The 24,123-nt window shown below is 40.2% G+C and overlaps 2 protein-coding genes and 1 non-coding gene across 3 annotated transcripts; all 3 read left to right on the top strand.

Annotated features, from left to right (window-relative positions):
- The first annotated feature begins 2,006 nt into the window (after nucleotides 1–2,006).
- Nucleotides 2,007–10,987, top strand: si:ch73-127m5.2 (uncharacterized protein LOC561202 homolog). The gene is made up of 5 exons (XM_034708656.1): nucleotides 2,007–2,143; nucleotides 5,373–6,046; nucleotides 7,932–8,132; nucleotides 8,216–8,345; nucleotides 8,417–10,987. The coding sequence occupies exons 2-5, from the start codon at nucleotides 5,641–5,643 to the stop codon at nucleotides 8,883–8,885; spliced, it is 1,206 nt and encodes a 401-aa protein (XP_034564547.1). The 5' UTR covers nucleotides 2,007–2,143; nucleotides 5,373–5,640; the 3' UTR covers nucleotides 8,886–10,987.
- Nucleotides 10,988–13,149: 2,162 nt separating this feature from the next.
- On the top strand, nucleotides 13,150–21,418 carry si:dkey-21e13.3 (uncharacterized protein LOC100150043 homolog). The gene is made up of 5 exons (XM_034708675.1): nucleotides 13,150–13,243; nucleotides 16,564–16,671; nucleotides 18,355–18,477; nucleotides 18,614–18,739; nucleotides 19,866–21,418. Exons 1-5 carry the CDS (start codon nucleotides 13,150–13,152, stop codon nucleotides 20,336–20,338), a joined length of 924 nt encoding a protein of 307 aa, XP_034564566.1. The 3' UTR covers nucleotides 20,339–21,418.
- On the top strand, nucleotides 17,813–17,894 carry trnas-uga. The gene has a single exon. It is a non-coding gene; the product is annotated as a tRNA-Ser (tRNA).
- Nucleotides 21,419–24,123: the final 2,705 nt, after the last annotated feature.

Raw genomic sequence — 24,123 nt, 5'->3', positions numbered from 1 at the left:
CGTGTCTTTATTCTCTTCTTCATACCATAGACTGTATAAATAAGGGACGTAGTGTCCGTGATGTCACCCATCTGTTCCTGATTTGAAGCCAATCGTCGGCAGGAGCCATATTGGAAATGCTGAACTCAACCAAACCTGTTTTTGAAACCGCCTCCTATACTAGTAGTACGTACTGATTTGGCCAAAATTCAGTATGTAGTAAGCAGTATGTGAACAAGTGCAAAATCGGCAGTATGCCAAACTCCCCGGATGTCGTACTGATTCCACTTCTTAACTTTTTAAATCATAAGTCAATGCTAAAGAAGCAGTTTCGCTATCAGCTTGGCCGTTGTTTACTTCCGCTTTCCGAAACCGGATATCCAGTGACGTCTGGCCCAGCATACTGCAGAACAGATCCAACAGAACAGTCATACTGCATTCTAAATTCAAACGCAGTATGTAGTAGGCAGCACATCACTTTACACATGAAGTCCATACATTGAAAGCTTTATAAGACTCATCCATCAGACTGAAATACTCTTTCATGTCATGAGAATTGCTTGACTCTCACAAGATGTCTCTGAATGTCTTAAATGTTCTCTTGATGCACAGGGGGCACATTCAGCAGTAAAACTATCCAGCATCACAGCTCAACCACGCCATCTGATGGGCAATGTCCCTCATAACATGTTTCATCAAAAAGACACTGAGGTCTCTTGTTGTGACAGCTACTTTCAGTTGTTTTGACAAGATAGCAATTAAATATCAGATCATCATAATACATATACCCAGAGTTACAAAATAAAAAATAAAAAAGATATGGAATTAATTTACCTAATTAGTGTTGCCAATACCAGCATGGCATGTGGTGGTCTGGACTATCACAGTGATCAGCCTGTTTTGTTTTCTAGATCAGGGGTTCCCAAACTTTTCAGCCCACGACCCCCAAAATATTGGTACTAAAGACTAGTGACTTGTCACGTCTGTGGAACACCGTACCTGAAGATCTGAGGGCTGCACAGAGCATAAACATTTTTAAAAGCAAACTCAAGACCTACTTTTTTAGTCTAGCTTTTAACTGAGTCTTATTCCATCTTATATATTATATTTATTAGGATATCATGTAAGCATTTCCTCAGTTCGTTCAGCAACTCCTTTTTTATTTATAATTTTTTTATTCCTACTATTTTTTTATGCATATATCATGTTCTTAACCTTACATATGGATAGTGGGATGGGGTTACTTATTATTATTGTTATTTTTTAATTGATCATTTTTTATGTACAGCACTTTGTGTTACAATATCATTGTATGGAAGTGCTTTACAAATAAAGTCTGATTGACTGATTGATCACTCTAACAGTCCTCACTCTTTTGTAAAATAATACTTTTATTTTAAAACATGTGAAAGTGATAAATCTAAGAAAAAAATGAGTAAAATTCTCAACTCTCATCTCAACTTTATTTATATAGCACCTTTCATACATAAAAAACATGTAGTCCAAAGTGCTTCATAGAATAACAGAGAGACAGAAAACAACAGCAATGGTAAAATTATAAAAAGGCAGGATTATAAATAAAATACTTAAAAATCAAATCAAATCAAAACAGTAAAATTAATGAAATAAGTAATAGTGGAAAGAAAAATTGAAAATAAGGTAGCATTAACAAGATCAGAAATAAATAGATAAATGAATAAATAATGAAATAAGATAGATATATGTTGAAGCAATGATTCAAATAATAATGATTAAAAAAAATTATAAAAATAATAATAATAATAATAATAAATAATAATAAAATGTAGTCGCCAACACCCCGAAAAGAAACCAAAAAAAAGAGCACATTCAAATGAACTATGTGAATCACCCATAGATTGTATATAAAAGATTTCACCCCACTATCTAGCAGTGACTGAAACGGAAGTCCCGCCTCCTCCATTTTACTGCCAGCCTTCTTGCCCAATCACAGCACACGTGCACTTTGATTGACACGTAAACGGACCAATGAGCGGAAGGATTACAGCTAATGGGAGGTGGTGCATGTAAGGCTGATTTGCAACCCGCCGAAGTAACAGCAGAGAAGGAGGGAAAATGTCGCTGCCTTCGACGCGGACCGTTCTAGGATCAGTGTCCTTTTGGTAAAAAATTTGACTGCGATTCGGTGAGTGGGAGACTGCCGTCACTAGTTGCATGAAGGTTAGCGGTATAATGTGTCCTGTGTTGGTCTGCTACCGTTTCTAACCGTCTTTCTGTAACGGTCGAGGCCTGCTGTTAGGGAGAAACCTGGCAGCCATGATGGATGTTTGATAAAAGCAGCAGTGTTGATACATTTAGGATTAAAACGGTTCTCAAATTTAACGTTTTTGACACACAGCAACACGTTAAAACTCACCTTTGAGTTAATGACATGTTTTAGAAACAGAAGCTAGGAAGTCTTGTTTCGTTAATCCCTAATAATGTTATTTACAAAGTTTGAAGTGTTCACGTGAGGGATGCCAACTGACGCACTGAGTTGAGCTCGAGACTCCCCCAGCTGTTAAAAGTGAATGAGAGTTTAGTTACTGAGTGAACAGACAAACTCTGCTTTGGGTGTAGTTTCTTAGGTGTGAAAGACAACTAGTAATCTTAGTTTTTTTAGCCCTCCTGTTACCCTCAAATTTACTAACATCCTTTATCATTTGAGTCAATTTGACCCCAGCAGTTTAAACCTCCAGAAACTGATTCAGGTCCAGGGGCTTCGCAAGGAATTCTGGGCCCCCTGAAAAGATATCTCAGTGGGCCCCATCACCACAGCCAACCTTACAAAATATAACATTGCTGCTGTAACACTGGTTTATTTGCATTATACAAAAGTATATGCTTAAAAATATCCTGGTTAAAGCTGGGGTTGGTAGTCAGATTTAGATACACTTTTTGTTATACTGGTTAAAATTATCTTTATGTCCTGATGGCAATCAATACATAATGTGTTCTTTAAAAAGAGCGAAAAAAAGCTGCTATCTACAGCCGGAGTAAACCTGGGAAAACTCCAACCAATCAGCGTTTTTTGGGTGCCCAAAATTTTAAACCAATCAAATCCCGTCCTGCCGTTCTGCCCGCCTCCTGCGCGTACATTTCCCCGGCGTGCACTCCGAGTCCCCGTCCCCTGCCTCTGCTTCCCCTGCCTCTATTTACTGCCCCTCTCGCTTGATCTCGGACCTGTCCCCTCTGACCCACAGCAACACGTTAAAACTCACCTTTGAGTTAATGACATGCTTTTGAAATTGAGGCTAGGAAGTCTTGTTTCGTTAATCCCTAATAATGTTATTTACAAAGTTTGAAGTGTTCACGTGAGGGATGCCAACTGACGCTGAGATCAGAAAAGTGAATGAGAGTTTAGTTACTGAGTGAGCAGACAAACACTATTTTGGGTGTAGTTTCTTAGGTGTGAAAGACAACTAGTAATCTTAGTTTTTTAACCCTCCTGTTACCCTCAAATTTACTAACATCTTTAATCCTTGGAGTCAATTTGACCCCAGCAATTTAAACCTCCAGGAACTGATTGTTACCCAGGTCCAGGGGCGTTGCCAGGAATTCTGGGCCCCCTTAAAAGATATCTTAATGGGCCCCATCACCACAGCCAACCCTACAAAATACAACACTGCTGCTATAATACTGGTTTATTTGCATTAAACAAAAATATCTGCTTAAAACTATCCTGGTTAACTGACTCAAATAAGAGAAGAGAAGAGAAGATATTACTTTATTGATCCCCTGGGGGGGAAATTCAGTTGTTACAGCAACCCAGACATAAGTACAATCAAGAAGAAGTTTCAATAAGTAAAATAAAATAAGATAAATAAAGCAGCTAGAATACAATTTAGATATACACAATGTTACAATGGAATTTAGATTAAATAGAAGTAATTACAGGCAGTATTAAAAAATGTTTCAGTAGTGACAGGTTGACATGGTGAGATTATGGTTGGTAATGACAAATTAAGCAATAAATAAAAATAAATATAGGCATGTAATGTGACCATGAGTTGTAGTTACAATAATAATGTAATATAACATAATATAATATGGCAAAGATAATTATAATACAGTATATTATGCATTATAATGCCAGCAGCAGTCAAGAGAGTCAGTTTGGGATGAGATGATTGAGTGTGACAGACAATGCAGGGATGGAATGGATCTGAAATCTAAGCTACATATCAATATTATTATTATTTTTTAGAATTTCTCCGAATGCAACTGAACAATATTGACCTTCAGACTGTCCACCTCTTTAAACAAGATTATTTGAAGCCAAGTGACTTGTTGAATAACAAAAATGGGGCATTATTTGGTATAATCTAACCTCATGAAGTCAAATAAAACTCTTAAAACCTACAGTTTACTTTCACTCAGATTCAGCCACACTTGATGCTGTGAAAATATGACAATTCCCCACTTTAGGCATGAGACAAGCATCTCAAGGAGCCAAGGAAAGAAAGCTGTTAAAAGCTTTTTTCCCTCAACTTGCTTTCTTTGATTCTCAGATTCTGTGGTAGCTGGGAAGTGCAATGCAAATTTACAAAGGATGAAACACTTTTACCAAGGCCGAAACAATTTAAGAAAACAAATTGACAAAATCAGAAATACTTTTAAAGAGACGGAACATTTTTACCAGTCCTGAAACAAAATTGAAAAACAACAGATTCTGACGGAAGGTAATCTACCAACAATTATCAAAATGAAAGATGTCTGTAACATGAAAATGTGCAACAGCCAGGGAGTTAATATATATTTGACATTAACAGCCCTGTTTCCACTTGAATATTTTGATTCAGATTGATAAGAGAACATCTCAAAATGTGTTCCTGCCGATCACAGCTAAATACAATTTTCAAAATAAAAACCATTAGAAATTTAGCATAAACATTTATTTTGAAATTCAGTCAGAATCTGCAGTTTGTAGTTTTGTTTCTCCAGTTCTGTCTCTTTAAAAGTGTTTCTGATTTTGTAAATTTGTTTTCTTAAATGTTATTTTGTCTTCAACTTTGTAAAAGTGTTTACAGAGGGGTGCATTGCACTTCCCAGCATCCGTACGATTAATAAAATGAAATGTTAACAGATTTTCATGAACTCTACGTTTGCTATGCAAGCTATCTGTACATTTATGTATAGGTAGCACTGACAATGGCTTTTTTATAAACCTTCTTATATTTTACCCTTTTGAATCCAGATTTCTGTCATTACTGTCAATTTAGTGAATACAGTGCTGAATTGTGGCTTCTGCACCTGCAAACAAGACAGCAAGTTATTAAGTAAACTGCATTATATTTCTATTTTAGTTGAAGTGTTAGAATGTGTTGGTTATGAAGTTTAATCTTTGTTTCTAACCATTTTTTTCTTTCTTTCAGGATAAAACGTCTGCCGTGGATCTGCTGTGTCATTATAAGCTTGTGAAACAGTCCAAAGGAAGTGAGACGTCCCAACAGCTCCTGCGTTGAAGGTTTTACCTTAACTCTTGAGTGACAGCTCACGTTCCCCTTTTGTGGGGTCAACTCTAGGCAAAACCGTTTAACAACATCGCAGTCACACCACATGGGCTTCTGAGGTGACCTGATCTGATAATTAAAGCCTCCTGAGCCTCTTCCCTTAGCTGGAAAAGAGAGTTCCAGAGAAGACATGGACCCATCCACCAGGATGATGGGTCTGGATGCCCAGGGGAACATGGTTTTCACCGTAGTAAAACCTGTCATGAGCATCTTTCAGGTGTCTTCAGATCAAACGGCTGGTGTTGCACAGGGCAGCATGGGCCTGCAGGGTTTGTCAGAAAGCACATTGATCCTCCCTCAAGCACCAGGTCAGACTCATATGGACCAAAACCAGGTGGAAATGGAAACCATGCAGACTCATATGCAGCCCCATATTCAGACCCAGATGCAGGTTTCTGTCCCAGAACAGACGGAGGATGTGTCTCACAATCAGGACCCATCACAGCACCTGAGCACAAATACAGAGTCGGTTACACAGATGCCTTTCGCAGAGGTTTCGTCACTCCTGGATCCAAACATGAAAGGATCCAAAGCTAGTAAGTCGGCAGTGGATTTCAGGTGGAGGAGAGTTAACATTTTCTAGCATGTATTGTGAGAAAGTTCAACTGAAAACAAAGCCAAGACCCTGAACTGCCAGCTAGATCACAGGTCATCCAGGAAACAGTGCAGCGTTTGAAGAAAGTGATTGGGCGCCAGATTTGCACATTATACTGGGGATGGGCATTTCAAGCCAAAATACTACTCGATAATCTCTGGCATTTATTCAGAGATTATTCATAACCAAGCTCTCTGACGGCAGGTTTGAAACGTCAAGTTGAGACAACAGCGACTAACACAAAACTTGTTGTGCTGCAGGTGTAGGCAGTAAAAGTAAACAATCCACGATACACCCGTCCCTTCAAAGGTCTGTTTGTGTTGCGTTAACCAGCACCAGGTACTGCTAGCAGCGGAAACTGGCAGTGTGTTTCTGTGACACAGCCGCGTGGCGTGTATGTTTACATTTTAAGGCAATGTTCTCGGTTTCTGAATCTCACAGCACTACACATATTTCCAGTGACTGTCGCTAATGTTTTTCTTCTTCTTTTGCTATTTAATGCAGTTAATATTCTTCTCCTCCTGTTAGCTACTTAAAGGGATATTTCAGTTTTTTTCGAAGTGGGTTTGTATGAGTCTTAAATCACTCGTAATTGACGGGGCCACAATAGCTGCTGCTCAGCTCGGCTCCTTTCTGAAAAACTGCAGGGAGAAACGGCACGCAAGCTAGGCTACCTCTGCAGACGGTGTCATTTCTGCCACGGGATTTGGCGAATTTTGAAAGTTTCCGACTTTCAAGTTTCAGTTTAGCTGTACGCTCTACTTGGATTTTTTTCTGCATGTTAGAGCCATATGTGTGTGGTGCAATACTATGTGTGGACTGTTTACTTGTTTGATGCACTTGTGTGGACACTAGGTGGCACGTGTTTCAAGCCAGGTGTAAAAAGCATATAGGGAAGAAGTCCCAATCAGTGGCAGGTGAGCCGCCTACCGGGTGGCATACAGTGTTTGACCATAGTCACGTCTCGTCTTCGTTATGTTTGTCATCGTATCGTCTACAATAGCTTTAAACCTCTATTCTACAAGTTCGTATTAGATGCAAGTGTGGATTGATAGGCTGAGCGTTTATTGTATGTTGGTGTAAATAAACCCTGTTGTTGTCAATGCACGATCGGACTTCATTCATTCATTCATCCTGACGAGGAGGATGCGTCAACTGAGTCCCGGTTAATTAGCCCCTCAGTGGCTTATAGGTGTTTGTTTCGTTTGGTGAAAGCAAGCCACTACACTGCACTTTACTTTGCTGCCAGAAACGGTAGCCTAGCTTGCGTGCTGATTCTCCCAGCAGTTTCTCATGAAAGGAGCCGAGCTGAGCAGCATCTATTGTGGCCCCAACAATGAACAGTGATTCTCATACAACTCATATAACCCCACTTAAAAAAAAACTGAAATATCCCTTTAATGCGGTTAGCAACATAAAGCGGTTAGCAAGCAGCTTTAACACGCTCTTCAGCCACCGTCTGGCCAGAATACCACATTACAACCAAGCACCGGTTAAAACACTGAAACATTGTCCTTTTTAAAATGAGATAATTGCATTAACTCTTCGATTTTTGATAAGTGAACGAAGATTCCAGCATTCTAAAATCCTGTCCCATCCCTAATATATACATTGATATGAACTTAAAGGAATCCAGTTAGTTCATTGGACAAGTAAAATCTTGTAAACATTTTGTCATTAAAAGGTTTTGTAGTTCAATTCCAGTAAATAAGGATTTTGAGAGTTTGGGAAATCAGGAATTTTGGGGTAAAGGGATTTAGATTTTTCAGGTGTGATAAAATGCAACTGAACTCCAACCCTGCTGTTTGTTCTTCCTCCCCTCATAGGAAAGTATCTCATTTCATACGATGAAATCAAACGGCGGCTGCAGCCCCCGGAGAAGATGTCGCTGCGCTCCCTGGCAGCCTACACCCGGGTCAGCAGAGGTCCAGCCAGCAAGAAAACCCTCCTAGAGTCTCTCAGTGTTCTCGGCCTGACCCCCAGCACGACTACCTCTGTGTCCTCGTCTTTCTCCAAACTCACTGAAGGTGACTCAGGAGCAGAACTTTTAATATTTGATGACACAAGAATGAACTTAAGAGACTGATCTATGTTTTTTCTGTGTTCTCAGGCGACACTGGAGCTCTGTGTGATGACATGAGGGACTTTGCTCATGACTACATCGACTACAGCAACATGTCGAAGCAGCTCATCCCTGAGATAAATACGGTTCAACACTGGTCCAAAATCATTGAAACTAAGTAAGTCACTTGTTTCCTTATGATATGATCTGCCTGATTTTCAAAGGAACTAATGTCTCTCTTTCTCGTAGGAACCACCTGGAGGATATGAGGAAGGGTTTCAAGGACCCGGTCAACAGTGGTGCATTTGATAACGTCACTCATGGCCTGGGTTTGGGAATGTTGGACGTAGCGCTGGACATGATCGTCATGGTCATAGATCAGCAAATTCGGGTCCTGTCTGGCGCAGCGGCATCAGACCCGGCTGACTCTGGTCCTCCTACGCGGCGTATCCGCAGGCGGCACCGCAAAACCCGTTTGAACGACAGCGAGCGGCAACACAAGGCGTCCGGAGGGGTTAAAGAGCAGGGGAAGATGATTGCGAAAGGTAAGGTACGCAGAACGCCGAAGAAAAAAAGACAAGAGACTGGATCTGCTGCTCCCGTGGAAACGCAGGTGGAACAGTGTAAACCGGATGATGTGGAGGGGAACGTCCTCACTCTGGTTTCTGTTGGATATGAGACTGTATCCAGCGGGCTCAATGCAGCTGGAACTGTTTGATACCCGAGAAGAGAAACTTGATGGGACGAAGACACAAGGTTCGACTCTTCAAAAAACTTTGATCAACTCGGCATCAACGTGTAATGTCACATCATCACGCCTAAATCATGGGACTAGTTTAAAATTTGAGCGTTTAGCCGGAGTTATGGCACAATCCTGTCATCTTGAATATTGGGATATTTTCTTAAATAAAGTTTGGGGTGACAGGAAGTAGAGAGCAGGAGGAGACATGCAGCAAAGGGTCAGGACTGGGAGTTGAACCAGCGACAGCTTCAACAAGAGCTTTACCCTTTAGGCTGATTTATACTTCTGCGTCGACTATAGGCTGTATAAAATATGGACGTAGTATCCGTGACGTCACCCATCTGTTCCTGAGAGCTGTTTTGAAGCCAGTCGACAGCGGCAGCCATATTGGAAATGCAGAACTCAACCAGGCAGAGTGTGACGTAGTGTGAGCCTCCTAGCCAACAGCTTTGTGTTCCTGATTGGGAGTCACGTCAGTCATGTCCTTATTTGGGCAAAAACTTGTAATCTTAATATCTTCTGAACCGTCACGTTAGAAAAAAATCACCCCCCCATACAGGGTGTGTCGATAGAGAGATTAGCGACTGTAGCCAAGCCGTTTTTTGAAACAGACTGTAAACATGTTTATCAATGCTGCAAAGATCGTCTTTTCCCCATTCATGTCGCTGTGGTTTCTGGTGTTTCTGCAGCCAGCCTCAAGCAGATTCTCGATGTATTGCAGTTTATAACACTTCCGCATGGGCTTCATTGTTTGAGACTGGAGGTTGTCACTTGGCGTCTCCCCTACGCAGCAGGGGCTCTGACTCAGACATGAGCGACACATACTTGTGAGTCGATGTGTCCGTGTCGCGCAGCAATTCTCCACTGAAACGCTTGAGGGCAGTGCTGTCTCTCTGATAGCCTGTCGCCTGCTTCAGGCCCCGCTACGATCTCCTTTTACTTTTCCACAGTGATTCAGAGCGTGTTATGTTAATCTAAAGCTGATACATGTTGCTGTTTATCATAAAGACATGATTACATGAAGAATAAAGAGGAGGAGATGAAATACATGGCCGATGTGCAGCCGATGTCTGGGATCCCGGAAGTGCTATAAATGCGGGAAACACAATGCCGCCGAGCGGACCAATCACAGGGCTTGCAGTCCGCGTCGATTCTATGGGTAGTTACATTTTGGAGGAGGACCCCCGATGTAGGCTACGCCGATTCAACGCAGAAATATAAATCAGCCTTTAGTACACGGAGTCAGCTCTGAAAGCGATCAGCCAAACCGGCTCACCTGTATTTTTCAGAAGTCTGAAGTTTTGGCATCTACAAACATAAAGTTGTAAAAATAAATGATCTATCATCAACATTACATCAGCTCCCTCGGCGTATACAAACAAGAGTGAATAATTATGTGGGATGTGGACATGCCATATGAAGACACATATGGAGGGAGGAAGAAAACTTTTTGTATACCACCTGCTAGCACATCATGCTAACCCAGCTCTTTATATGATGTCAACAAATGCGACCAACAAACCCCCCCAGCGTACTCTGGAGTGTATCATGTTGTAGGCTTACACATAGTGAACCTGAAAGATTCCCAGTCTTTGCAGTATCTCACCGGCTGTGATTGATGTCTTTAAATGTGATTAGGTCAGACTTAAACCCTTGAGAAATTAGTAAAGTCTTCAAAGTGTTGAAATGTATAGTGGGTATAACCAGCTGATGATACAGACATGACATTTTGTCCCTTTTCATGTTAAACTCCAGCAGTTTTTCACAGGATGTCAAACTATTTTTGTTTTCCCCTCGAAGAAAATCTCATGATGAATGCTGTCTGACTGAATCCAGCCATATATTTTTCTATGCTGTTTTCAGCAAACACTTAAAAATCACCTCTATGTTTAAATGTTAACATAACCTGTGAGTGCTGGGATGGATGATATTTTTAATGGTGTTCAAATGTCTCCTTGTATTTAATTCATGTTTAGATTCCCAGTTAATGTTGTTCTGTACTAGATTGTTTAAAAAAAGTCGTCTGTATTTACTTGAACCTCGAGAGTAGAGTACGATATAAAGATTAATTTTTGTAACTGGCTTGTTTCTGTCTTGAATGAATCTAACCTTGTTGCTTTTGTGGCGTTACAGAGCTCTGAAGAGAAGAAAGGAGAATTATTTCGACCAATGAGAAGGAGGTTTCAGAAAAGTGAAGTCAGGTTTAGAGGCTGACATTTTTTTCGGGGAAGCCCACGGGTTGGGATGGGAGTCAAATTTGCTGTTAAGATAAGATACTCCTTTATTTGTCCCACAACAGGAAAATTCATGGAGTTACAGCAGCAAACAAGAAGGTGTACAATACAAGAATTTCAACAAGAATATATATCGAAAATAAATGTATCAAAGACGACAGATTGGCCACAGGGGTTCCCAAAGTGTGGGTCGGGACCCGCTGGGGGGTGTTTGGCACTTATATTTTGGGGGTCGCGGACTAAAAAGTTTAGGAACCCCTGGTCTAGAGGGACTGTTGTTAAGTCTTACTTGTGACAGCAAGAAGTTTTCTCAGTTCATTGTGTGTGAACTGTAAACATTAGCTCACAGTGTACACACCTGCTCCACCAGGTAACGTGAATCTCTCCTGCTCTCCAGTTTAGCTCTGAAGTTTGTCCTTTTTTTCCTCCGGTGCATTAAATCTCCTTTTCCTCTATAAACTCCGGCTCATAAAGGTGTCCACGTGTGTCCACAGTAAACGGCATGACATCAGCGTGGTTAGAATCCCTCATTATTAAGTTTAGTTGTATTTTTATGACTTTGGAGCTGCAGAACTAAACTGCTGATCAGTGTGCTGAAAGCGGAGGAGCACGTCAGTGTTGTGTCCGCAAATAATGCAAAAAGGAACAGGTTTTCTGATGTGAAGTGAAAGAGAAGTACTGACAAAAATCATAAGTTAAGTGTACACCTAACCCGAGAAACCCAGGTACAGTATGTGAATTTTGAAGGTAATGCCTTTATGCTAGTGGCAGTTCTGGGGAGGGGCCAACAGGGGCCAGTGCCCCAGTAAAACTGAACCTGGACCCCCCCTGTGGCCCCCCCTCCACACCCAAATAATATTATAGGCCTACAATTAAAAAAGCTTCGGTATCGCGCCGATGTTACAGGCAGAACACATGCGTGTGGCACTTGGTTCCAGTCCCTTAGAGCGCTGAGGGACTCATGTTGAGTGTAAACAGCCAAACAGCTGCTGTCAGTCTGCATGTTGATATATTACACAGTAGTATATATATTACACAGTAGTATATATGTCTAGTATAAAGGGATGCACTGATGTTTTGCCAGTTTGTTCTCAGCAGGTCCTCGCCCTTCTCAGTCTCTTTTGTCAGGGTTGAATGTGTCCCACTGACAACACCCTTGGCTCCAGCCTGCCCCCCCCCCCCCCCCCCCCCCCCCCCCCCAGTAAAATTGGTCTAGAACCGCCACTGTTTATGCACTTTTGCTCGTTGAGGTATGTATTGCCTAAAGACTGAAAAAAAAAAGTGAGGGGAGTCTTTCTAAATGGAGTGGGAGTCATTCTAAATTGAGTGGGATAGGACAGGATTTATTTCTCTGGGAGTGGGATGGGACAGGAGTGAAAAGGAGTGTACTCCCGTGTCACCCTCTAGTCAGGATCAGATTATTTTTAATCCTTTAAAAATATTAAAACAATGTTAAAAAAGATTTTTCCATTTAAAACAGATGATTCAAACATGAACTGCTGATAAACATGTACCAGATGCTCACCTGTCTGTGTTGTGGTTTTGGCAGGGATTTTCTGGATAGTGAAAGGGACTGTGGGAGATTTCAGAGCTGTAAGCATACGTTCAGCAGAGTCAGCCAAGAAGTAATACCTTTACTACACACGCATAGGTACACGTGGGACTGAGAGAGAGAGAGACAGAGCAGCTTTAGTGAGGATTTGCCCCGCATTAACCCCCGGAGGAGACACAGAGCCAGCTGGAGCACCAGCTAGAAAAGAGAGTGCATACACAGACAGCGATGCATGATGCCAAAAACAAAAAATACATAGTGCAGGATGAGTTTGGAGGGCAGAAGAGGGATTAAGTTCACATGTAGTTTTTGATGAAGTAGGTTTCCTTAAAGCAACAGCTAATGACTTTAAAAATATGGAAGGAAGAGAGTAAAGTTTTGTGTGTTTTGCATGAAGATGTGAACCTGGGAACATTTTACCACCAGCTGTTTGGAGACAGGAGGACTGAGCAGAATGGGACACCCGAATGTGCCGCTCATTTACACTTACACACATTCCCAGAGGAAGAAACACAAATCCAATCGACAGGAACCTTACCCACAAAACGGTGAGTGGTGCAGAGGTATGACGAATGTTTTAGCTGTACATGTTGGATTTTGGTGTCTTTAAATGTTGTGTTTTTAAAACCTCTATTTGCATGAATCCATCCCGTTCATGCATGTTACCTGCGGATGCAACAAACCTGATAATTGCTGGCAACCAATCAGCTTTAGTGCAAAAGTAAAGGGTTAACTGTCTTGATCCAAAACACAGTAGTAGTTGTTTAGTTGGAGGGGGAAAAATGCTTCTTTACACATTTTAACTTCCACTGAAGAGAGTCAAACTTTTGCCATATTTTTTGAGAGCTAATGCCAATAATTCACTTCTTTTTTTTTTTTTTTAATTACAAAAAAAATGTTATTTTTGCTGAAAATGAGAATCCCACATGACATTAATGCCATATTTCTTAAATGAAATATAATTTTAGTGTTTATTTGCACTTTTCTCTTAGAAATATATAATTTAGACTAATTTAAAGGGTTAAAAATGAATTGCCTTGAGTATTACATGGAAAAAACTGAGAAAAAATGGTAGAAATTATTCAAAATTGTGTTAAAAAGTTCTCCTGATTTGTAGTAAGTGGGATTCAACATAGATAACCGTCCCGTCAAATGCCTCCCCATGCTTGTATCTGAAGTTAATGAGCCTAAGTACATGCAGGCAAAACATTTCTCTCAGCTCATAATCAGTGTGAGAGTGGCTTCAGTATGACTCATGGACGACTTGAGGACAGCTCTTTGTGGACTTAGTCAGGCTGGCAATATTGCACCATTGTGGGCAGGCACTCCCATGAAGCTGTTATGCAATCTCAGTTCATTATTTCAACCTCTGATATCTGTTTAATAGGTTGAGTGAGCGCCAGAGTCAATTATGGAAGACTTTAACTGAACCAGATACTTTGTTTACAAGGTACTGTGGAGTAGAAGTCAACAGGAGGCATTATTGAGAGGTCTGTCAGGAGGTCAGTCTTTGGCCATGATCAATAAAATTCAAACTTGTTTACCTCTATCAAAAATCAATTATCTGTGATTTCAGGTGCGGTCTACAAACAACTACTTGAAGAACTAGTAGTAAAATTTGGTTCAGATATTCATACCCCTCAGAAAGATAGCTCAGGCTTTCATCTTGAACCTTTTTCAATATACAACTTCATATATCTAACTTTGGTTAAAATCTAGACATTTTGCCATGTTTTTTGAGGGCTAATGCCAATATTTCACCTTTTTTATAAAAAAAGAAAATACAAAAAATGTAATTTTTGCTGAAAATGTTATCCCAAATAACATTAATGCTATATTTCTTAAATTAAATATAACTTTAGTGAGTTTATTTGCACATTTCTCTTAGAAATCTATAACTTAGACAAATAACTGAAAGATGTACCAGCAGCTAAACATCAACATATCAGCATTGCGAATATGTTAGCATCCTATTGTTGGTGTTGGCCTCACAGATTCACTTGCCTCAAAGACATTTTCAGAATGTGTGTTGCAAAATTTGTGAACGGCCACTTTCTAAATTAAACTTATTTGGCTGTCTTTGTTTTGTCTTTTGGAGCCAGAAGTATTTAGCTGGAACAACATTTAGTCAATTGGAGCAGTGGAAAAACAAGTGGTTGGTTAATCCAATTTGTTTAGTTGTCCAGTCACAGTTCTGTCTGCACCAACAACACAAATGCATCTAGAATCTAGCACGTAGCTAAAAGCTAGCACCAGCCATCTTGCCCTTTTTGACTTGTTACTTCAATTTGTACACTGGGAAAAATGCCCCTCCAAAACAAGAAAAAAACACGTGTTCAAGGTACTTTTACCTTGAAATAATCAAAAAAATCTGCCAATAGAACAAGTGAAAATTTGCTTGGTAAGATTTCTTAAAATAAGACGTAATATTTATAAAACTGTGATCCTAAAATTAGCAGAGAAAACTTCTTTTAAGCAATATTTTACCAGTATTTAAAATTTAGTGTCTCAGAATAAGCTAGGAATTATAACAATTAGTATTTTTTTACTCAAAAAAAGTTTTTTGCACTAATACATTTCATGTCAACTTCTTCATTTGAGATATATTCACCTTAATTTGAGTTGTATTATAGCAGCACTTCTCTAGGTTTAAGACCATCTTGTACTTGAAATAAGATTACAAAGTTTAATTTGAGCATTTTGAGATATAATGTCTTCTCATAGTGAACTGGATATACTAATATTCAGTCATGTTGTTTTTAGGATAAGCCAGCTATGCTCAAAAGCAGGTGTTTCATTGTGTGCATGTAGTTTGAGGATGTATATTTTGATCTGATTTAGAAGAAACAGTGTCTGAAAACTGTAACCCACCCTTAAAAAAACAACTTTTCTTTCTTTCTTTCTTTCTTTCTTTCTTTCTTTCTTTCTTTCTTTCTTTCTTTCTTTCTTTCATCAATTTAGCTGTTTTCTGATAGATTCTGTAATAAAATGCATTTACTTATATCAAGTAAAGTGTTTGTCTTAAATGAAGATTATCCGTCTTCTACAAATAAGATCTCAGCTTGAAAAATGTATGAAATGTAAAATAAACCTTGTTTCTTCTAAATTACAATTCAAAACAAGATCATTTCAAGATTGTTTGACTTAACAAGATATTTAAGATGTCTTAAAGCAAGTCCCTCTATCTTGCTCAAATGATACTTGTTAAGTAAATGTATCTTAAATCAATTGGGATAAGACATTTTGACTAAAAATGAGACAATTTCATTGAATTAAACCCTGAAGAGGTTTCATGACCACATCATGGGCTATAGAGACTAAAACCTTGTTTTTACAACAGTGTAACATCATTATTTTACTTGTAAATATGTATTTTTCAAAATGGGGTCATGAGGGAATTGAATTGCTTTTAAATTCCGCCTTAAGTATCCATTCTAGGACACATAGCTTTAGGTACTTCTACTGCAGTTTCAGTTTGAGCCCTGAAGGTTATAATGGTTATAAATGTAAATCCTCCTTAACATGTACATTTAAGATACGTGAGAATATTAGCATGCTGGTGTTATCTATTAGCTTTGTAGAATCACCTGCCTTTCCAGTAAACTTCTGAATGTTGGGTTTAAATCAGGAGCAGATGTTTACAGCATGTTTTTTATACTAGCAGGATGAGTTGAGAAAATTATCTTCCCGTGCTGAATCTACATGATTAAGAAAATTTAGACTTAAAGAAATGTTACAGCTGTTCAAAATGCTTCACTGCTGTTGTAACAGAGATTCCCTCAGGTTGCCAACTATCTAATCTCAGACAGTATTTGATAGTTTAACCTTTTTACTCTTGACATCTTTTTTTCCTCACAATCCTCCACAGATAACCTGAACAATGCGTTAGGAGCCATCAGAGTCCTTGGTTTGGAGCTCATTGCGGACGAACTTAAACCACATCTGAACACAGTGCTGACCAACATTAAGGACAGAAGTGAGTTCTTTTACACTTTCACACTGTTCCTGTCAGACTGTGTTATCCCTCCATTAACAGCCATAGCGCTACCCCCTGATCAACATTAAATAAATCACAGCTTATTATATGGGGTATAAAAACAGGATTCAGGGTGACATTTTGAGTCATGGTAGGTTTTCCACTTGACATGATTTGAATTGCAAAATAACACTACCATTGCCACGCACAATTTAAATATTTATGTTTCTGTACTTGTATACCTTAAGACATCTTACCTCCCACTCCTTGTTGCAGCACATTAAAAAACACTCCATATTTGGAATGATAAAACATGTAGCTAAACCATACAGGTGGGGGAAGGGGAGCTGTGAAGGGATCAGGTACAGTGTGGCAGAGGTAAGTCCTCCGTAGACGTTAAGCTGCATTTGTGTCTTCTAGCAAGAGAGCAACAGGGGGATCAAGGAGGCGGGAGAGGTAAAGAAGGTTTAGAAAGATCTGACTGAAACAAACTTAGGAACAATTTCTGGAACATTCTGCACATCATTTTAAGGGGACTGAATGTTTCTGTAACTTTAACCTGATAAAAAAGCCATTACAAAATTTAGGATGCTGCAAAAAATATAGCTACGGGGAACCACCCAAAGCTTCAGTCACACAAATCTGATCATCAATTGACACGAGAACAAAGAAGTTCCACTTTTTTTCTTCTCTTTTAAACAGAAGAAATTCTATGTGAAAATATGGCTATAAGTAAAGTCTGCAAAACAAGTTTGAAATGTCACTAAAACAGAAAAAAAACAAAACTGAAATCTAGATTTACTGAAGTAACTGCAGTACCCAAAATGCCCACCAGGGCCCTGAAATTTTAAATAACTGCTAAACTGTATCTGTATGAGAAATAAAATGTGAGAAATAAAATGTGTGATAAATAATAATTAAAGCTCCTGTGATGAGTTTTTAGATGCTTATTTAGCAGGCTGAAATGAATACTGTTGCCTCTGTATGAGCAACAAAAGCAAACCAAAACATCAGCATAAAGATCAGCAAATTCTATACAATCAATTTTAATGTCCAAAACTACTAATGTGGGGTAGGCACCATCATAGTGAATAGCTGCACACTGTGAAAACAGCCTTTTGAAAGATGCAATTTCCATCAAGCTGCGATGGCCGAGTGGTTAAGGCGTTGGACTTGAAATCCAATGGGGTCTCCCCGCGCAGGTTCGAACCCTGCTCGCAGCGAATTGTGACACTTTTAGGGCAGCAGTAGTTCAGTCCAAAGGGACTTACCATGGGAACCGGAAGGCCGGTTCAAGTTCCAGAGTGGACAAAGTTTGTCAAGAAGACTGGTTGCTGGAGTGGTGCATGTCCATTTGCCGAGGTGCCCTTGAGCAAGGCACCAAACACCAAACTGCTGGTTGATGGCAGCCTCCACACTCTGGCATCTATCCTAAGTGCATGACCATAGCATGTTTGTGCATGTTTATCAAAGTATGTGTGTGTAGCATGATCAAAAGAGAACACAAGTGAAAAAATTGAAATTCCCCTATTGGGATTAATAAAGTCCATTTACCTTTAAAGAACTTTGAATGTACAGCACAAAATCAGCAGAATTCACCTCAAACCAAAAGTTCCCCACAGGAGCTTTAATGTGAAGTTGTGTCATTGTTTCAGTGACATTTGTAATTCCACTTGTGTCCAGATAAAGGCGCTGCTGAGCAAGTGGTGATCAGTGGTATCCTGCCCATTCTGGCCCTGTCTCTGAGGACCAGAGGGTCTCTTACCTTGCTGACCGCAAAGCTGGTGGCTGAGCTGGCCAAGGACTGTAAGTTATTCATACGTATAAACATTGGTGTCTCCTGAGCCTTTGATTCTCTAATGTGTGTTAATAGTTCATTATCTGATGGCAGCTCGTCATTTTTTCTGTCATTCATTGAGTTTTTTCTTTTCTTTTCTGGCAGCTTTGATTCGGAAAGGTTTTGGTGATGCAGGTTTGGGAACCGCTCTGCTGTCTGTGCTGACCAGTCCAGACCACGATGTGCTCCTCTATGCTGCAAGAGCAATCTCACGCATGTCTTATGACAGCTGTAAGTGACGAATCCTAAACCCAACCAGAATACAATTTTTGAAACTGATACTAACGTCTGTTTTGGAGAGGACTGATGAACAGTTACTGATAGGGTTCCCAATATTGAGAATTTTTGATTAAAGAAAGACTATTTTAATCACATTATTTTACCAATATTAGTATCCACACCTAGCATTATTTTATCCAATCCAATCCACTTTATTTATATAGCACATTTAAAAAATAATCAAGTTTAGCAAAGTGCTGCACAGTGAGGTAAAATAAGTAAAAACACAGAACAAAAAACACTGTCAAAAAATAAAATAGAATAAAGTAAAAGAATCATGATAAAACAAATAAAACACTTAAAAAGAATAAAACACTGTAAGAACAAATAAAAATCCAATAAAAGAACAGACAGAGACAGAGACCACACAACTCTCACACTGTGTTAAAAGCTAAGGAGGGACAATGTAGGGACAATCTAACATGGGGGGGTAGCTCGTTTAACAGTTTGGGGGCCACTGCCGAGAAGGCACGGCCACCCCTGGTTTTCAGCCTGGTCTTAGGGACCACAAGAAGCTGCTGTCCTGTAGACTTCAAAGACCTCGCGGGGGTGTAGCTTTGCAGGAGGTCGGTGATGTACTGTGGAGCGATTCCATTTAAAGATTTAAAAACAAACAATAAAATCTTAAAATGAATCCTAAAATGAACAGGGAGCCAGTGGAGGGAGACAAGGATTGGGGTTATGTGCTCTCGCTTACGGGTGCCAGTTAAAAGCCGAGCGGCAACATTTTGGACTAACTGGAGGCGTGCCAGGGAGGCCTGGTTAACGCCTACATAAAGTGCGTTACAGTAGTCCAGTCGAGTCGAAACAAAAGCATGTATAACTCTGTATGCATTATATATTATGAAAACATAATGTTAGCCTGTTGGAGAACATACCTGAGGATACAAATATAGAAGTAATAAGTTCATATTGGTAGATAGTGTCCATAGTAAGACACAGACTTTGTAACTCTAGTCTCAGAGGGGTGATAATGGAATGATAATCTAATGATTAAATTTGACAGCATTGATGTTTTCAAATTCTTCACACACTGAACAATCACTTTCCCGTCCCTCTTCCCCTCTGTCTCCTCCAGCTAAACTCCAGGAGCTGCTCCTCCGCCGAGGTGCTGTTCCTCGTCTCGTCGCCATCCTGCTCCGTTTCCACGATAAGGAGGCCCTGGAGGAGGTGTGTCTTCAGGCCCTCTGCAATGTCAGTGGCATGGGAGTGGCAGAAGAGGCCGGGATGGTGTGGGAGAGAGGTGCATCTGTGAGACCGGGGGAATCGGTTTATCACGGCATCTCTCCTCACACCTGTGGTTTCGCCTCCTCTGTGATTCTGGTGTGTGTGTCTCAGTGGGCACCCGGTCAGTACGCGGTCAAAATCGAGGTGTTCCAGCGCTGCTCTTCCTCTTTTTGGAGCCTTCATGGGAACAAACAGGGAGCTAGCTGGTTCCCGTTCTCCAGCCTGGGCAGCTGCTCAAACCTGTACAAGGTGATCAAGTTCTCCACTAAGAACATTCCTCGAACTAAAAGCCTGAGGTCTCGGGTTTTCCATACTTTACTCTAAGAGCTGAAAAACTACAAACATGGTGGCCCAAGAACTTTTGTGGAATTACTACAACCACTATTCCAAAACAACTGAGGCACATCTGAGGCAGCAAAAGCCAAGAAAGCCCCATTAGGTCCCATGTTAAAATGGAATAGGAGATTAACATGTTTACAGCCTGGTTCAAGAAACAGTATTGTCCTGCACTAAAATGTTACGCATACATTGCATAATTTGGGGCGTGACTAAGTTGCCCGACAGGTTTACGTTGTAGCTGTTTGCCTGGAAGCTTATGGCTCCCTCAGCTCCACCCTTTGCCTGTTATTAGACTTATCAACAGTCAGGGGTTCCTTTGGGGTTTTAAAAAGCTGCCTCAGAAAACAATAGGTGATGTCGTTGAGATTAAACCCATGTTTTATACAGTCTGTGGTTTAAACAGCATCAACCTGGACATAGACACATGGAGATATTCAAACAAATGCTTCCTAATGCCTCTTGTGTATTCCCTTATAACCTAAACTTTACATTTATGCAGGCGAGTGTGTTTGTTGGCATTTTTGTGTAGTTTGTTTCTTAGGAAAAGACTCCAAAGTAGAACTTTTAAAACCACATGCTGTAGGGAAACAGTCTGTCATGGATTGTTTCATAAATTCAGGAATTATGGGCTCCCATGCCCCACAGTGCTGTTTGTGAATCAGGGTCATAGGACAAAGCTATAAATCATTGAGAATTATGTATCTGAAGAGGACAACCTTAAAAATGAATGCCGCGATGATGTCATTAGTGTTGATTTGTTCACAAGTGCTTGAATTAATCGTCCTTGGCAGCAATATTGATCGTGTTTTTTCCTCGATGCTGAGTATCAGACTTCATTGTAGTCCATCCAGGTTTACTAAACAATATTGATTAATCAGATATCTCTGACAGTTACCTTAGATGATGAAAGACACTGATTTTAACATGTTTACATGTCCATACAGCCAATAAACATGGTTTCAGTTATTTGTGCTCACCAATAAGTGATATGCATGAATTTTTGACCGCTTTGTTCTCGTATACAATCTCAACTAATGTGAAAACATATTTCTCTTCCATTCAAAAAAAAAAATACACATTATTTCCTGCACCACTTGAGAATTAACATTTTGTAAGTTTAGTGTTGAATAAACTGATTTTTTAAGCTTGTTGTGTTTCCCGTCATTTTTCATAGTGTTTTGTTGTTATTCTGTACATCTGGTATCATTCCCTGGAGGACCTGAGTCATCAGAGTAACCAAAGACCACAAGCTGAGCAGCCCTCTGAAAACTACAAGTCTAAAGTCTTGGCCTCCCTGGTGTTCACTGTACTCAGAAATCAGGTTTACATGTGCTGTAGGCTTCAGGGAAGACTTATTTTGAAGTTGTGATGACACAGGGTTAGGGTTAATTTATCTACAAAATGCCCCTCATGTTACAAATGTGCACAAATGTCCTCAGTTGCCTCAGTCTGTTTCTCCCCTTACATACAGAACTCAGTTTGATTGTCTATGTGCACCCTTGCATTACCAGAGTTCAACACTAGGTGGCATTCATGTGCTTTGTAATCCTCTGTTCTCTTTGTACATTGTAATAGGACAGAAATACTACACCTGTTTGTGACACGAGCCATCACACATGGACTGAACTACATAAGGGCAACCTTCCTGAGTCAACATCTGAGTGAATGAATGAACACTTACACAGATTTAATAGGTTTACTTTCCCTGGTTGATTTTGTGGAAGTACATGTGTAACTAAAATCTTTATCTGGAAAACGCAAGATAGACACAGGTGACCCTTCTACTCTCTCTTTTTCTACCTTTTCTCCCTGTCCTCTACTCAATCCTAAATTTACAACTCCAGAGCATCTTAAATATTCAATGGGATAGAGGCTAGACTTTGAAATTATATACAGGTAGACAAGAAGCATGCACACAACTACTTTAGGTTAACCTGATCATCCTCTAGCAGAGAATAAGTCCAATATACATATGTTTAAGAAAAAAAAGAATGTAGGAATATTCGTTTTTCACCGTATCCCCTGAACACCAACCCTTACCCCTAACCCTAATAATGGACCTAACCCTAACCCTAACGCCCTAACACTAACCCTAATCCTAACCTTAACCCTGATCATATCCCTAACCCTAATCATAACCCTAACCCTAACCCCATGACCTCAACCCTTACCCCATAACCCTAACCCTATTCATAACCCTAACCCTGATCATAACACTAACCCTAACCCTATTCATAACCCTAACCCCATAATCCTAACCCTTTTCATAACGCTAACCCTAACCCTAACCCTGAACATAACCCTAAACCGAACTCCATAACTCTTACCCTATTCATAGCCTTAACCCTATTCATAACGCTAACCCTATAACCCTAACCCTTTTCATAACGCTAACCCTAAGCCTAACCTTGAACATAACCCTAAACCAAACCGCATACCCCTAACCCTATTTATAACGCTAACCCTGACCCTAATCATAACCCTAACCCTATTTATAACCCTAACCCTAAGCCTAACCCTAAACATAACCCTAACCCTAACTTAACCCTAGCCATAACCCTAATCATAACCCTAACCCTATTCATAACGCTAACCCTAACCCCATAACCTTGATCCTATTCATGACGCTAACCATAACCCTAACCCCAATCATAATCCTAAACCTGTAACCCTAACCCTAACTCCATAACCCTAACCCTATTCATGACGCTAACCCTAAACCCATAACCCTATAACCCTAACCCTAAACCTATTCATAACGCTAACCCTATTCATAACGCTAACCCTAATCATAACCCTAACCCTAACCCCATAACCCTATAACCCTAACCCTAAACCTATTCATAACGCTAACCCTATTCATAACCCTAACCCTAATCATAACCCTAACCCTAACCCCATAACCCTTAACCTATTCATAACCCTAACCCTATTCATAACCCTAACTCTAACCCTAACCCCATAACCCTAAACCTATTCATAACGCTAACCCTAACCCTAATCATAACCCTAAGCCTAACCCCATAACCGTAACCCTAACCCTAATCATAACCCTAACCCTAACCCCAGCCATAACCCTATTCATAACCTTAACCCTAATCATAACCCTAACCCTAACCCTAACCCCATATCCGTAACGCTAACCCTTATCATAACCCCATAACCCTAAACCTATTCATAACGCTAACCCTAACCCTAATCATAACCCTAACCCTAACCCTGAACCTATTCATAACCCTGTAACACTAACCCTAACCCTAATCATAACCCTTACCCTAACCCTAACACGGTCCCTAACCCCATCTCCTAACCCTTTTCATAAAGCTAACCCTAACCCTATTCATAACCCTAACCCTATCCCTAACCCTTATCATAACCCTTACCCTAACCACATAACCCTAACCCTATTCATAACCCTTACCCTAACCCTAGCCCTAACCCTAATAATAACCTAACTCTAACCCCAACCCTAGCCCTAACCCTATTCAAAACCCTAACCCTAGCCCTAACCCTAATTATAACCCTAACCCTAACCCCATAACCCTAACCCTAATTATAACCCTAACCCTAACCCCATAACCCTAACCCTAATCATAACCCTAACCCTAAGCCCATAGCCCTAACCCTATTCAAAACCCTAACCCTAACCCCATAACCCTAACCCTAATCATAACCCTAACCCTAACCCCATAACCCTAACCCTAACCCCATAACCCTAACCCTAACCCTAAGCCTATTCAAAACCCTAACCCTAACCCCATAACCTAACC

The sequence above is a fragment of the Notolabrus celidotus genome, chromosome 18, assembly GCF_009762535.1.
Source record: "Notolabrus celidotus isolate fNotCel1 chromosome 18, fNotCel1.pri, whole genome shotgun sequence".
Lineage (NCBI taxonomy): Eukaryota > Metazoa > Chordata > Actinopteri > Labriformes > Labridae > Notolabrus > Notolabrus celidotus.
This window is presented reverse-complemented; position numbering and strand designations above follow the sequence as displayed.

Excerpts from the sequence above, each read along its gene's own strand:
- si:ch73-127m5.2 (XM_034708656.1), top strand. The coding sequence starts at position 5,641 with ATGGACCCATCCACCAGGATGATGGGTCTGGATGCCCAGGGGAACATG. Across the intron at positions 6,047-7,931 it reads CATGAAAGGATCCAAAGCTA|GAAAGTATCTCATTTCATAC; the intron begins GTAAGTCGGCAG and ends CTCCCCTCATAG. Across the intron at positions 8,346-8,416 it reads TCCAAAATCATTGAAACTAA|GAACCACCTGGAGGATATGA; the intron begins GTAAGTCACTTG and ends TCTTTCTCGTAG.
- si:dkey-21e13.3 (XM_034708675.1), top strand. The coding sequence starts at position 13,150 with ATGGGACACCCGAATGTGCCGCTCATTTACACTTACACACATTCCCAG. Across the intron at positions 13,244-16,563 it reads GGAACCTTACCCACAAAACG|ATAACCTGAACAATGCGTTA; the intron begins GTGAGTGGTGCA and ends AATCCTCCACAG. Across the intron at positions 18,740-19,865 it reads ACGCATGTCTTATGACAGCT|CTAAACTCCAGGAGCTGCTC; the intron begins GTAAGTGACGAA and ends TGTCTCCTCCAG.